This window comes from Hipposideros armiger, unplaced genomic scaffold, assembly GCF_001890085.2.
Source record: "Hipposideros armiger isolate ML-2016 unplaced genomic scaffold, ASM189008v1 scaffold_75, whole genome shotgun sequence".
Taxonomy (NCBI): domain Eukaryota; kingdom Metazoa; phylum Chordata; class Mammalia; order Chiroptera; family Hipposideridae; genus Hipposideros; species Hipposideros armiger.
Genome location: NW_017731425.1, coordinates 345946 through 361134, shown reverse-complemented (window position 1 = coordinate 361134; position 15189 = coordinate 345946). Strand labels below are relative to the sequence as shown.

At 42.2% G+C, this 15189-nt stretch overlaps 1 protein-coding gene across 11 annotated transcripts in view; it reads left to right on the top strand.

The window, feature by feature from the left end:
* Nucleotides 1-15189, top strand: part of DEPDC5 (DEP domain containing 5, GATOR1 subcomplex subunit) — a 123292-nt gene that overhangs the window by 30075 nt on the left and 78028 nt on the right. For all 11 annotated transcript variants that reach the window (XR_002124067.1, XR_002124066.1, XM_019643168.1 and 8 more), the window contains exons 13-18: nucleotides 295-398; nucleotides 689-763; nucleotides 2108-2242; nucleotides 3153-3214; nucleotides 6799-6872; nucleotides 13460-13529. Coding sequence is in view for 9 of the 11 variants with exons in the window: in XM_019643168.1 (XP_019498713.1) it covers nucleotides 295-398; nucleotides 689-763; nucleotides 2108-2242; nucleotides 3153-3214; nucleotides 6799-6872; nucleotides 13460-13529 (520 nt within the window). In the remaining 2 variants the exon portion in view is untranslated. The remainder of the gene's footprint in view (nucleotides 1-294; nucleotides 399-688; nucleotides 764-2107; nucleotides 2243-3152; nucleotides 3215-6798; nucleotides 6873-13459; nucleotides 13530-15189) is intronic.

Here is a 15189-nt window from a genome sequence, read left to right as displayed (position 1 = left end):
CCGGGGACTTACGGCAGCCCAGCTCCAGGTTGAGCTGTTGTTCAGCATCTTAGCTGTGGAGGGCAGTGTCACTGGCCCACATATGTGGGATCCGAACCGGGGCCCTCTGGCATCCCAAGCCAGTTCTTAACCAACGTGCCACTTGGCCGGCCCTATAACTTTTTATTATATGATAAATTTCCCTTAACTTTGGGAATCCCACCTTCTCCTTTCTGGGAAACCCTGTAAGAACTCTGATGTCCTCCTGTATGTAATAGCTGTTCAATAATTATACTATGATAATATTCCTTTTAGAGTGGTGGTACAGAATGAGAGGCGAGAAGAGTGGACTTCACTCCTTGTGACCATTAAAAAACTTTTCATCCAGTATCCAGTGTTGGTGCGACTGGAACAGGCAGGTACTGCATCCATGTGATAGAAGGTGCAGTAGGGAAAGGTGTAGGATGAAGGCTGGGAGATAGAGAGGTTCATGCTTGTATCTCTTCCAGCACCGTGTGTAGTTAGTCTCTGCTCCCGGTCAGGTTTCTTCTATTTCTGGTTGGGTCCAGTTGTTCATTATGTATGCAGTAAATTCAGTAATGTCCCTCCCTCAGGGTGGGGAGCCCTATGGAGCCAGGCACCTTCCACTTGTTTTTTAGGAGTTCATCTTTCATGAGATATTTTTCTTCTCTCATGTCTTTTGCTTCAGAGGGCTTTCCTCAAGGAGACAATTCTACCTCAGCACAAGGAAACTACCTAGAGGCCATCAATCTGTCATTCAATGGTAAGGACGCCAGCCACAGTGAGTAGGCATCTTGCTTACCTCATGGCCATGAGCTTCTCTTTACTCATGTCCAAAGACCCAGATGATGTCCCCACCTCTCTACCCCCCAAATTAATTGCAAGCAATAACTTCTGATGGTCAACATTTAGCCCTTAGGTCTTCTGTTGGGAAATTAACTTGCTGTTCTCATCTGCTTCTCATGGTAACCTAAGAGTAAAGAGCTGGAGGGATCTTCCTTGGGCTCTTTGTTTTACTAAACTATGTTCTTATTATTTTTCATCCCATCCCTCAACTGTTTCTAGGTAATTTTTTTTTCAATTTGCTTTTACTTATTTTTTTGAATTACAAAGGTACCCACGTGCCTAGAATTCAAGTAATGGAGAACTGTATCAAGTAAAAATGAATATCTCCTCCCTTCCTCTACTGTCAGAATCTTTCCAAGAGGGACGATTGTTAAGAGTGTGGTGTGATTTCTTCCAAATGTTTGTCCCTGCATTTATGTGTTAGCTGAGATACTTTGTTTGCAAACAACAGGAATCTACTGAATTCAGTTAAACAAAAAGGAAAATTTACTCTAAGGATGCAGGGTCTCAGTGGGTCAACCAGGAAAGGTTTGATCACCATACCAAAGAAGGTGGGGACAAGGATGGCCCTGGGGACCGCAGCTGCAGGAATTTCTAGAGCTGTGTTCATCTCCCAGCAGCCCCGTCTCTGCTCTCTGTTCAGAATTCCACGTTCCTGGCAGAGAGTGTCTGATCGGCCCAACTCCGGGTAGGCGTCTGTCCTGCACTGGCCAGTGCATGGAAGTGATGATGTGTCACCTTCCTGTGTGTCTGTACTCAGGTGCTAAGGATTCTAGAGCACGGGGTCTTTTATTAGAAAATATTTTTTTCATATTTGAATGTCACTGATTTTCCAAAGTAAGAATTACACTGGCCAAAAATAAAAATTAACTTGCCATATTTACAAGGTCATCAAAGATGCTGGTACACCTCTCTTAAATATTGCCTGAAATTAATATTTGATTCTTATAAGTTTCAACACAGACTCATTTATGGATGGAAATTAATGACATGAGATTTGAGCATTTGAAGCTGCACAAGGCAAGTATCAATGGAGAGGGATTAACAAAGGTGACAGTGACAGTCTTGTGTTCAAGCAGTTCTTAATGTAGAGGAGGAAAGACACACATACACACGACTAACTAGAAAACAGGTTAGAATGTGGCAATTGCTGTAATAGAAATGTAGATAAAATCCTCTGAGAGCACGGAGATGCTTGCCAGTGGCTGGTTTCTGAAAAACTGTAACATCTTCATTGGAGGACTTTATGCTTTTGTTCAAGTGTTTGACAAGCACTACATCAACCGCAACTTTGACCGAACTGGGCAGATGTCCGTGGTGATCACACCTGGGGTGGGTGTGTTCGAAGTAGACCGTCTACTCATGATCTTGACCAAGCAGCGGATGATAGATAATGGTAATGCTCCCTAATTCATGCTGTCTCTGAGTGTTTATAGCCTGACTTATTCTTAGAACTGTGAGCTTTCCCTGGCTCTGTGCATGGAGATATGGGGATGTGAGTAATGTTAGGTGACAAAAAGAGTTCCATGGTCAAATCAGTTTGGGAAATGCTGGATTGTTATACAGTTAGGCCCATTCCTTAATTGCAGGTTTTAATATGTTAGTATATCTTGATTATCTCTAAAGGGCATAATTGGTACTCTGAGTTTCCCAAACATATTTGACGCTGGAGAACCCGTGTGTGTGTGTGTGTGTGTGTGTGTGTGTGTGTGTGTGTGTGTGTGTGTGTGTGTGTGGCGGGGGGAAAGTTGTTTTAAGGAATCAGTGTCCATCAGACCATCTTGGGAAGTACCATCAAATCATCTAGTCCAGCCCTCCTTCCATGATGTGCCATGCTTCCCCAACTCGCACCCCCAGGCCTCCATTTAATTTGTGTTTCAACAACAAATGGAATTGGGAAAGTAAATCCTGATTGCCAATAAAGAAGCTCTGTTTAGTGATGTGGACTGTTTTACTTTTTACTGAGATGGCAAGGTTCCTTTTCTTTTCTGGCCTTGACACTTCAGTAATGGAGGCCTGGTTGTCTTTTTTTGACAAATCATGATCTGCAAGGCAGTCAGAGGCTGATTGTCAAGCACTGAATAGTGGCAGGTGTGACAGGACTTGGTAAAGAGAAAATACAAAACACATCTATTTACTTTTTTGCTGCCTAGGCAACACTGAGGAGGGTATAAATCATAGGATGGTGGTAGTAAGTTGGCCTTGCCTCAGACCCTGACACAATGAAATAACATCAAAAATAGAAGGAGCACTTATCTCTGGCTCTCCCTTCCTACCCACCCCCAAACTATTTTTGTCTTTTTTAGGAATTGGTGTTGACTTGGTGTGCATGGGGGAGCAGCCGTTACATGCTGTCCCATTGTTCAAGGTAATTAGATTTTGGATTGCTTACTAAAGACCTGCTTCTAGCACCAGGGTGATATTGAGAATAGTAAAAAGCAGTAGGAGCAGTCCCACATCCTACTTGTTTTTTTGTTTGTTTTCATTTTTATTTTTTCTTTAATTATTTTGTATTAGAGTTCTTTAATTGCAAACTGAAATAGAAAAAACACATAGCATAACATAACAACATAGCATGACATACAAGGTGTGATCAAACAATGTGGTGATTGTTTAAATTTTAAAAAATTTATTACAATAAAAGACACATTGCCATTAATCCCCCCAAGATACTCCCCTTTGCTTCGAACACACTCCATCGTTCTTGCCACTTTCTGAAGCAGTTCTGGAAGTCCTCTTTTGTGTCTTTAGTTGCGCTGTCGTGGCTGCCTCGATGTCCTTAATGGATTCAAAACGTTTACCTTTCATGGTTATTTTGACTTTAGGGACGAGCCAGAAGTTGCACGGTGCCAGGCCTGGTGAATAAGGTGGATGAGGACACACCGTAATGTTTTTATTTGACAGAAATTGCCATATACCAGAAGTGATGTGTGACATGGAGTGTTGTCATGGTGGAGGATGATTTACGGCACACTTTAAAACACACCTTCTTGGGCTGGCCGAGTGGTGCAATGGTTAACAACTGGCTTGGGACGCCAGAGGACTCTGGTTCGGATCCCACATATGAGGGCCAGTGACACTGCCCTCCACAGCTAAGATGCTGAACAACAGCTCACCCTGGAGCTGGGCTGCGTAGGCTGCAACCCCTGTGGCAGTGGGTTGCCATGGGTTTAAAAAAATAATAAAATAAAAAAAATAAAATAAAACACACCTTCTCTCAACCTTAGCTCATGCCCAACTGACTGCACTGAACAAATTGAAACTTGTTACACATTGTTACTAAGGTTTGATGTGCCGCTCCCGTTATTGAAGACCCTTGCCTGTCTGTTTGATGGCACTTGGCAGCAGCACTCACTGTATTTTGTGATCACAATGAAAAGGCTCCATGTCACACATCACTTCTGGTACGGCAATTTTTTTCTTTTCTTTTCTTTTTTTTTTATCGGGGATAAGGAATTATTTATTGGGCACCTATAGGATGTTGCACCCTCTGGGCAGCCCAGCCCTGGATGGAAGCTCAGGAGGACAGGCACAGTAAAGACCAAAAGATAGCAGGGCTATAAATGGGAACCTGGGGATTGGCTCAGTGAACTAGGCTTGCTGACCCAGAGGTATTCATACGAAAAAAATTGCAAAATGCATTCAGGTGGGGCTTTCCTAGTGCAGAACGATAATCCTATTGGCTGCCTGTGGTGCTTCCCAGGCCCTGACTGAGCTCAGCCCCTTGGCTCGCTGCATATTAACCCTGGAGTTTACCAAGATTTCAGTAGCTCAGGCCACGGAGAGAAAGGTGTTGTGAGAAAAGGGACAAGGGACACAGACTTTCTGAAGGGCTTTTCCTTGTTGCCTAGAATAGTTAGGATGCCTGAGGGTCAGGCAACTTAATGTCCCCTGCCAGCAAGAGAAAACTACTATCTAGTGGCTAATGAGGCAAGACAAGGACAGGAACAGCAGAACCCGACATGTCTGTGCTGCACCAGGAGGAAACAACACACCAAAGGAGAGGGGGCTGCTGCTGAGGCAGAGGAACCGTACCAGGGTGCCCATTCTGTGCATGGACCAGTTGAGAGGAAGGCCTCCCTCACCAACTTGTCAGGAGTGATAGTAAAAGGAAAGCTCCCGTGATGTAAGCCAGACTAAGCAGAGGCTATGTGTGTTCTCTTTACCACTATGTCTGCAGTCCTAAAACACCATAGATGCTCAGAAAATATTTGTGTCCAGAGGGAGAAACAAATGAAGTAGGAAACTACAGTTAGAAAATCTGCAAGTGAAGCATGGGCCATTTCTTACTTCTCTCTATTTGGCATGACCTGGATTCCAGGCCTTTCTGAGTATGTGACTTTGGACAAGTTACAATTTCTCAGAACTTAGTGTTTCATTCTGTTTTGTTTTTTCTTCTGTATTACTTCTTCATAGAGTTCCTGGTTTGTGTAGTTACTCTTTATGTTTGTTAGCTTTGAACCCCAGATTAGGGAAGCTTCTTTAAGCCAAGCAGTGTCTTTTGCTTCTGTTTGTTTCCCATGCACCTTCCATAGTACATTGCTCATAGTACATTGCTCGAGCGAGTCGGTTTGCCGGCTCCGCTGGTTCTCCAGCTGCCCTCAGCCTCACCGAGTTGAGCAAAGAGTCCTCACTATTTTCTACTTCCAGCTATTGTAGAACTCCTCTTCCTGGCAAAGTAACTCTGGGGTGGTGAGCACGGTGTGGGGCCGGAGGGTCTCTCCCCCAACTGGAGAAGCCTCCCCACCGCTGAGGTGTCCCTCACAGTGTTTGCCCTCTCTCTTCTCCTCCCCTCCTACCAGACTCGACGTGGCCTCCTCTTTAAGTCCTTCGTTTAGAGGTTCTGCTCATCTAGTGTCCAGGGAACTTCCGAGGTTGAATGTTGTATAAATTATTTGTAATTTTGGTGTGATCCTGGGAGGCAGTCGGCACAGCGTCTGTCTATTCCGCCATCTTACCGGAAGTCCTGGTATGGCGATTTCTGTTAGATAAAAACATTACAGTGTGACCTCATCCACCTTACTCACCATATCTGGCACCGTACGACTTCTGGCTCTTCCCCAAAGTCGAAATGACCATGAAAGGTAAACGTTTTGAATCCATTCAGGACATCGAGACAGCCACGACAGTGCAATTAAAGATACTCATGAAAGAGGATTTCCAGAACTGCTTCAGAAAGTGACAAGAACGATGCAATAAGTGTGTTCGAAGAGAGGGGGAATATTTTGAGGGGTATTAATGGCAATGTGTTCTACTGTAATAATTTTTTTTATTTAAACATTCACCGTATGTTTAGATCACACCTCACATATATGGTCTCCACAGTAACTTTTTTTTTGACATTCAGTTTTGTATTAGTTTCAGGTGTGCAGTGTACTGGTTAGACATTTATATAATTTAAGAAGTGATTCCTTTCACTAGTCTAGTACCTACCTGGCACTATACATAGTTATACCATATTATTGACTATATTCCCTATGCTTTACATCCACATGTCTATCTTTAACTACCAATTTGTACCTTTTAATCCCTTCACCTAATTCACCTAGCTTTCAAACCCCCCTCCCATCCATCACCCGATAAATCTAGTACCCATCTGACACCATACATAGTTATTACAATATTATTGACTATATTCATTATACTATACCCTACATCCCCATGACTACTTTAATAACAAGCAATTTGTACTTCTTAATCCTTCTTTATCACCCAGTCCCCCTAACCCTCTCCCACCTGGCATCCATCAAAATGTTCTCTGTATCTATGAGTTTGTTCCTGGTTTCCTTTTTTGTTTATTTTGTTCTTTAGATTGTACGTATAAGTGAGATCATATGGTATTTGTCTTTCTCTGTCTGACTTATTTCACTTAGCATAATACCCTCTACGTCGATCCACGTTGCTGCACTACTTATATTTTAGCTGATCTGTGCCTGGCTTTTTCCCTTTCAGCTGCATAATAGGAGTGCGCCTCGTGATTCTTGTCTGGGTGATGACTATAATATTCCTCACTGGATAAACCACAGGTGGGTGTGATCTTGACTCATAGTAGATGATAAGAATTTCGAGTAACTTTCTTGCCATTTTCTCTTCATATCTATTCATTTTTACTATCAAATCTTTTGTCAATAAAATGTAGAAACCGAAGTTCCAACATTTGCTTGAAGAAGCTTCTCTACATATAATGCAGTAGCAGTAGCATGAGAAGAGTCTATGATAAAAAATAAAAACAAATTTTGAAGGACTTATTTTCACTACTATCCTGAACTCTTACTCTTCCCCACTCCCACAGACTATTATCAGACTAACATTGTGCCTGGCTTCCTCCATTTGTAGAAAAATTCCCATGCCTCTTCTTCACATGGGACAAGGCCTCAGTGTTCCTGCTGACTCTAGCTCAAGGATGGTGTCCTCATCCCTCTGCCAGTGCCAGTGCCTTATGCCTGTCCTCATCTTTTTGAACAACTGCAATAATCTTACTCATGTGTCTATTTCTAGTCTCTGTCTTTCAGTCCATCCTGTAGACCAGGGTTTCTCAACCTTGACACTACTGACATTTTGGCCAGACCATTCTTTGTTGTGGGGGCTGTCCTGTGCACTGTAGGATGTAGAGCAGCATTCTTGGTCTCTACCCACCAGATACCAACAGCACACGCTCCCAGTTGTGACAACTAAAAATGTTTGCAGAAACAGTGGCTAAGTGAATTTTCCTATCAGAAAGTCTGGAGGAAGTTAAAGTATTTCTTGGAAGCACTGATGGTAGAATTCATACCTCTGGAAACTAATTATATAAGAACTATTGGGTCTTCGGAAAAGTCATGACGTATTTTGTCTATTTTTTTCAAAGGTCATTTATTTATATAAAGAACAAAGATCAGTCAATGATATATTGCCCATTTTGTTCGATAACCTTTTGCCATCTTTCAGGGAGCTTCATAATTCCTCGTTCATAGAAGGACCTGTCTTTATTTGCAAAAAAACTGAACAAGGTGCTGATTTACAGCCTTATTTGAATTGAACATTATACCATGCAAAGAGTTTTGAAGAGAGTGAAACAAGTGGAAGTCTGATGGCACAAGGTCAGGCGAGTATGGTGAGTGTGGCAACATATCCCATCCAAGCTCCAATTTTTTTTTTTTTTTTTTCTAAGCTGAGCCATCCTGCCACCTGTTGGCAGCTCAGCTCAGGCTAGGCATCCAACCGCTGTTGCTTAGAGCTTGTACTCTTGAGCAAGCTCTTAACCACCTGAGCCACTCGACCGGCCCGAAGCTCCACTCATTTGTGACGGGTGATCAGACTTGTGTGTGGTCTCGCATTGTCGTGATGGAACACAACTTCTTTACAATTAACAAGCTCTGGACGTTTCTGGATGATGGATTCGTTCAAACTGTCCAATTGCCGACAGTACACATTCAAATTGATTGTTTGGTTCCTTGGTAGGAGCTCGAAAAACACGACACCTTTAAAATCTCACCACACTGAGAGAGCATAACCTTCATCTGATGAATTGTCTGCTTTCGTCATTTGAGGCGAATCATCACGTCAGGATCCAGACCATTTGTGCACTGCATTGTTGTAAACAATCCACTTCTCATCACCAGTTATCAGTCGCTTCAAAAAAGGATCGTTTTCCTTACGTTTAATGAGCATATTGCAGATGTTTATACACGCCATCAAATGAACTCCTTTGAGTTCATGCGGAACCCAAATATCAAGCTTGTTTACGTATCCCAGCTTCTTCAGGTGGTTGTGAATGCTTAAATGATGGATGTTCAGAGTTTCTGAAATCTCTCGTGTCATGTAACATGGGTTTGACTCCATCACTGCCTTTATTTTGTCGTCATCAACCTCGGTGGGCCTCCCTGACCGCGGAGCGTTGTTGAGATAAAAATCATCAGCATGGAATTTCGTGAACCATCGTTGGCACTGATGTTCTTGTAGAGCATTGTCACCTTAAACTTTATGCAACTTTTCACAAGCTTGATGCACGTTTTTCCCTTTATGGAAGTAAAACAGTAAAATACGGCAAAAATGCAGTTTGATCTTCCATCTTCAACTTGTAAAATCTCCAAAACTCAACCGAATTGCTCAATTTTTTTTTTTTTAGAATGAAGCTAGAACTGTCAGCTGTCAAATGACATAGCAATAACATAGCTGCAAATGACTCTAGTACTTCCAAAAATGAACTAGTGCCATCTGTTGCAAACATGCATCATGACTTTTCCAAAGACCCAATAGATGTCTTCAAATAAACCTGCCAAAAGTGAAAAGACTTGGACAGTTACTTCTTTTTAATGTTTTATGATTTTTTTAAAAATCATAAAACATTATGAAGAATGCAAGTGAAACGATTGGATCTGGGGGAGGGAAATAATTTAGACTAAAAAAAAATTTTTTTTTTTTAAAAGATTTTTATTGGGGAATTGGGGGATGGGAACAGCACTTGGGGAATTGGGGGAAGGGGAACAGACAAGTTGCTGTCCTTTTGTTCTTCAGTCTAGTTGTGGAGGACATTACTTCACTGGCCCAAGCTGGCACCATCATTGCACTCTTCCTGGGCGAGGCAGATCAATCGCCGGCTTCTGGATGGCCGCTCACGGTGGCTGCTGGCCGCTCCCACTGGCTGCTGGCTACACACGGTAGCCCATGACAACCCACTGTAGCAGGGGCTGCCGCCTAGCCGTCGCCGGCAACTCACGGCAGCCCAGCTCCAGGTCGAGCCGCTGCCCAGCATCTTAGCTGTAGAGGACAGTGTCACTGGCCCTCATATGTGGGATCTGAACCGGGGCCCTCTGGCGTCCCAAGCCAGCTCTTAACCAACGCGCCACTTGGCAGCCCAAAAAAAAAAAAAAATTTTTTTTTTTTTTTAATGTCCGCAGACACTGCCACATGTCCCCTTGGTGGCAATATCTCCTACTCGCCCATTGAGAATCACTTCTTTAGAGCAGACCTTTTATTCTTAAAAAATTTTTTTTCTTAAGCAACAGGGCCTTTTCTTCAAGTAAAAGTTTTACTTGCAACTAAGTATATAAAAGCAAAAAAGTATTAGTATTCTTCTGTGTCCTCACACAGCAGGCCCTTATGTAGCACCAGGGAACCCTGGGAGTGTTGGGACCAGCATCTGTCACCCACTGCTAATACCTGGTTGCCGGAGTCATTTTTGTAAAAACCAAATCCGATGGCTCTTTTCCTCTGATGTCTCATGCCAGCTTGATAAAGACTTAAGTGTTTGACATCTGAGGCCCTCTCTCCCACAACTTGCTCTCTTTCATTCTGTGTGGCAGACACTCGCATCTTACCCTTGCTTCTGAGTCTTTCTACCTAGAAGGGCCTCTTCATCTCTCCTTTCCATTTCAAATGCCTATTTATCTTCTAACAAACAGCCCCAACATTTCTCTTCTGTGCGTTCTTCCTGTGCTGCCCTGATGGCCAACAGCCACTTACTTTTTAGTTCTTCCAGAACACTCTACCCTTCTCTGGGTTCTCTAGGTGGTGCTTCTTAAGACAGAACTCATAAGGGGCAGAAGACCACTTGGCTCATGCCTCAAGCTCAACAGAATCTTCACTTTTGTTCCTATTTATTATAGTTGCAAGTCTTTGCCGGAGACCAGCTGGAAAATTCATCACAAATGTTGATTTCAGCCTGTGATATTTTCTTTATCTTTGTTATGGGCCACATTGCCCTTGCTGGTTAGTTGTAATTATTCATAGGTGAAGGACTAGTTTCATGAGCAAGGAATAGTCATTTGGCCAGCTCATAAGGGTAGAGTGATCGCACTGTAATTATCCTGTTCTGAGTATGGCCTCGCTCTTCTCAGGGAGCCCAGTGAGATACTCTCTGGCTGGTCCTCCATGTTATTCCTTTACATATACTGGTGTGCCAAAAAACTGTATACACATGACTTGTATTCTTCTTTTGTTATCGGTATATATTGAATATGTCAATTTTAATACAGTTTTTTCCTTTCTTAAAATGTGTATACATTTTTTTGGCACCCTCTGTATATACACGTATATGTGGCTATTTAATGATGCCCAATTTTGTACGTTGTCATTGTATTGCCTGACAAAGTTACTTTAGAAAAAGTGACTGCTTCATAATAAAATGCCTTCAGAAACTTCCTGAAAGAAAATTCTGTTTATGTTACTGTTATTTTAAAAGCTTGGTTCAGGTAAAATAGGAATTTCCCCCCCCCCCGCAGCTGAGCCATCCTGACACCTGTTGGCAGCTCAGCGGCTGCTCAGCTCAGGCCAGGACTCGAACCGCTGTTGCCCAGAGCTCGCACTCTTGAGCAAGCTCTTAACCAACTGAGCCACTCGGCCGGCCCTAAAATAGGAATATTTTGAATTTATTTCTTTTTCACTTCAGAGACAAATGTATCTTCTTTTTTTTGGTCAGCCCTCTAATTATTTTTTGGATTTTTTATCTTAGATAGACAATCAGATTCTTTTGCTAATAAGAATATAGCTACTGTTTAATTATATACCATATTTCATAGTTTTAAGTTTAGTTTAGGAAATAATTAAGGGAAAAAGTAGCTATAGCACACACAAAATTGCATATGAATTTAAGTTTTGCAATTTCTTCAAATTTTATTTTATTATAATTTGAAAATTTCCTGATTTGTCACTTTAATTTTTATCCTAAATTGGCTCTCTGGTGCCAATTAAGATGGAGGATAGATCCACAGGTGAGACTGAGGATCTGAGATCTGGGAAGGCCCGAGGCCTGTTTTTCACATCTCATTGTGAGCATTGTTTGCTTGAGCTGCTTGGGGCTGCAAACAAGAGGACTTGGGGACGGGAACAAGAGGACTTGTGGCCTGAGATGGACAGCTGCTCACAGGGGCCATTGTTCTCATTCTGTCAGCAAAGCCTCTTCAGAAGCGGACAAAATGCTCCCCCTGTAGTAAGGCCAGAGACCCTAGTAAGCATAATTAAATTGTCTTCAGTGGGAACTTATTACTCCCAAAATATTACTGGCTAATCATGAAAATTGATTCAAAAAATAAGTTAATACCAGATCCATAAGAATTATAAATCTGAGATTTTGGGGATATCACAGAATATAACTAGAATCTGTCTTAGAGATCAGAGAGAGCATCCAGACACATTGTACAGGTGAGGAGAACAAGTTCCAAACAGGGTAAGTGGCTACCCAAAGGTTGAATAGCAAGTTCACGGCAACACTACAGCTATTGATACGAACCATTTAAAATTATGATATTAGATGGTTTTTTACCTTCAAACACAGCAATTTTATATGGTTCGGGCTAATAGAAACCCATTTTTGTGGCTGATATCACTTTTCCACTCAGATCTTTTACAATTAATGTCTGGAAAGAGAGTAGCATCTTCTACCCGGAACTTTTCTTGGTAGCACTGTGAGAGGCCGAGTCCCAGGGGCTGGTTGGACTCCAGGTCTGATTGCAGGCAGTATTCTTATGTTCTTAGGCACTTAATGTGCCGCTAGGATTGCCCCACAGCCCAATAGCTGTCTATTAATACTGCCTTTTTTTTTTTTTCTTATGAGCAGAGTTATGATGGAAGGTAGGGATTGGTCAGTATTCAAAACATTTTTAGCACAAGATTAAAAAAAGAATACAGAGGGGCCAGCCAAGTGGCATGTTGGTTAAGAGCTGGCTTGGGACGCCAACTCTGAGCAATAGGGCCTGGGTTCGCATCCCACATGAGGGCCAGTGACACAGTCCTCTACCGCTAAGATGGTGAACAACAGCTCAACCTGGAGCTGGGCTGCCATGAGTCGCAGGTGACGGCGTAGGCTGCAGCCCCTGCTGCAGTGGGCTGCCATAAGCTACTGTGAGTGGCTGGCAGCTAGCGTGAGCGGCCGTCCAGAGGCCAGCAACCGATATGCCTCACCCAGGAAGAGCGCAATGATCACAATATCAACATGGGCCAGTGAAGTGATGTCCTCCACAACTAGACTGAAGAACAAAAGAACAGCAATTTGTCTGTTCCCCTCCCCCAATTCCCCAATAAAATCTTAAAAAAAAAAAAAGAATACAGAGAGAATAAGGAAAGAAAAGGCTGCATAGCCTCCATTCACTCATTCCTTCAACATACCCAAGGCAAGCCTGGGTCTCCAATTTTCTTGTGTTTGTCATGACTGCATTAAGATATGATTTTCAGAAGGATTTGGACTTGATGGTTTCTGCCATTGTTTCTCGGGTGCCACCTTTTTCTTTTCTTGCCTGGCTAGTTCTTGCTTAGTAAGTGCTGATCAATCAAGGAATGATAAGGACCTCCCTTGGGCCCAGCATCACGCCAAGTATCTAGGTGAAAAAGTATTGTGGTGTAAATAGATTTATCTCTGCCATAAGGAGGAGATTCAAATCCAGTTAGGAATCAGAACTAGCACGAAACAATTTATGGAGGGGGGGGGGGAGAATAGAACACAATTGAAAACACAATTAATTTAAAAAACATAATTCATGTTCTATAGTAATTACAAAAGAAATTAGAATTGAAGATCAATGAAGCCTGAGATAAAAGCATTCATGAGAGGGCTGATCCATGGCTGGGTATTCAACTGTTTGTTGAGGTTTAAAACGAAAGGGGTTTAGATTAATATCCTTGTTTGTTTCTTTTACAGTTTCTACACGTCCAAAAGCCAGCTCTTTTGTAACAGTTTTACCCCACGGATAAAACTGGCAGGAAAGAAGGTAGGTGTCACCAATCAGCAGAGCCTTCAGGGACTGTCACACACCCATGTGGTTATTTTGGTCCTGAGATCCTCCCTTGCCCTGCATGGTGATAAATGAATTTAAGAAATTGTCTTAGAACTTTATGATTTTCCACGTTAAATAACAAGGCAAGCCCCCAGACATAAGAAATACCTTTGGCAAAAATATGACAAAGAACTATTTTTAGTTCTTTAATAATAAAAGAACTACTTTTATTAGGATGTGATTGGTTTATTCAGACACTGAGACCTCCTTGATACTGATAGAGACAAACACATGGACACACGTTGCAGCAAAGTGGAAATACGATAAAAAGATCACAGGAGTTAAAGAATGGCAAATTCAAACAAGCATGGGGATTCGGTGTTTGCTTACCAAATAAATTTAAGACGTATTACTAATTGTATTAAATGTAGGAAAAAATTGGTGCTTGAGTACCTGGTTGGTGTCTGATACTTATGAAAAGCAGTTCAGTCATGTGTATCAGGAGCAGTGCCAACGGTCATGCTATTTGACCAGATAATTACATTTTTGGCCATGTGGCCTAAGGAAATAATTGAGGATATTAAATATGAATAGATCTTGGTCTAGTTTTATTCCTCATAGTGACAGGTTGAAAATAATAGGGAAATGGCTAAATAAACCATGAAATAAACATAAACTTGATGGGAAATATTTGCAGCCAATAGAAATGCTACTCTTAAGAATCTGAAAAAAAGATAAAAAGAATCTGAAAAAGCCTTTTTAATGTAATATGAATAGTAAAACAGGCTGTTATGTATGTAGGCCCCACACTAGGGTGCTGTCATCCATCTGCCTATTTCTAGCAGAGCTGAAGTCTCTGCAAGTTGCCCATTGTGACTGTGTTATGTTAGTAGTTTCAGGGCCACTTCTTCCTCCTTTAGGGGGGATGGTTAATGTTACTCTTTTAAAAGGGAAAATATTAATTTGGAGGAATATGAAGACTCCTAAAATAGGCCATGTCAAATAGAGAAGTGCTAGGAGAATGGGACTCTGCCCAGAAAGGTTTTTCTCTTGCTTTCTGAAGTTTATACCATCACCACAACAACTCTTGGCAATGTGGGACCTGGAGGAACTTCTCTGCAACGTGATCATTTTGAAAGTTAAGATGTTATGAAAGGTTAAAGGGTCCTGAAAAAGATTTATTTTTTTAGGAAATGACAATTCTAGTTTTCCCTCTACCTTTGTACTCCATTTCAGCAAATTGGGCGATCTGTCGAGTGCTCAGTTCTTACAGGTATAGGCAGACAGGTGAGAGCACCATAGTGAAGCGAAGGAAGCATGCAGGGTTTGGAGTCAGGTGGAACCTAGTCATGGTAGGACATACACCAGTAGATTGACTGAGTCTGCAGACCTGGGTTTGAACTTGGCTCTGCCACCTAATAATTGTGTGACTTCGAGCAAGTAAGTCCCGTATTCTTTTTTTTTTTTTTAATTAAAGATTTTTATTGGGGAATTGGAGGAAGGGGAACAGACAAGTTGCTATCCTTTTGTTCTTCAGTCTAGTTGTGGAGGACGTTGCTACTGGCCCTCATATGTGGGATCTGAACCGGGGCCCTCTGGCGTCCCAAGCCAGCTCTTAACCAGCGCGCCATTCGGCCGGCCCTCCCGTATTCTT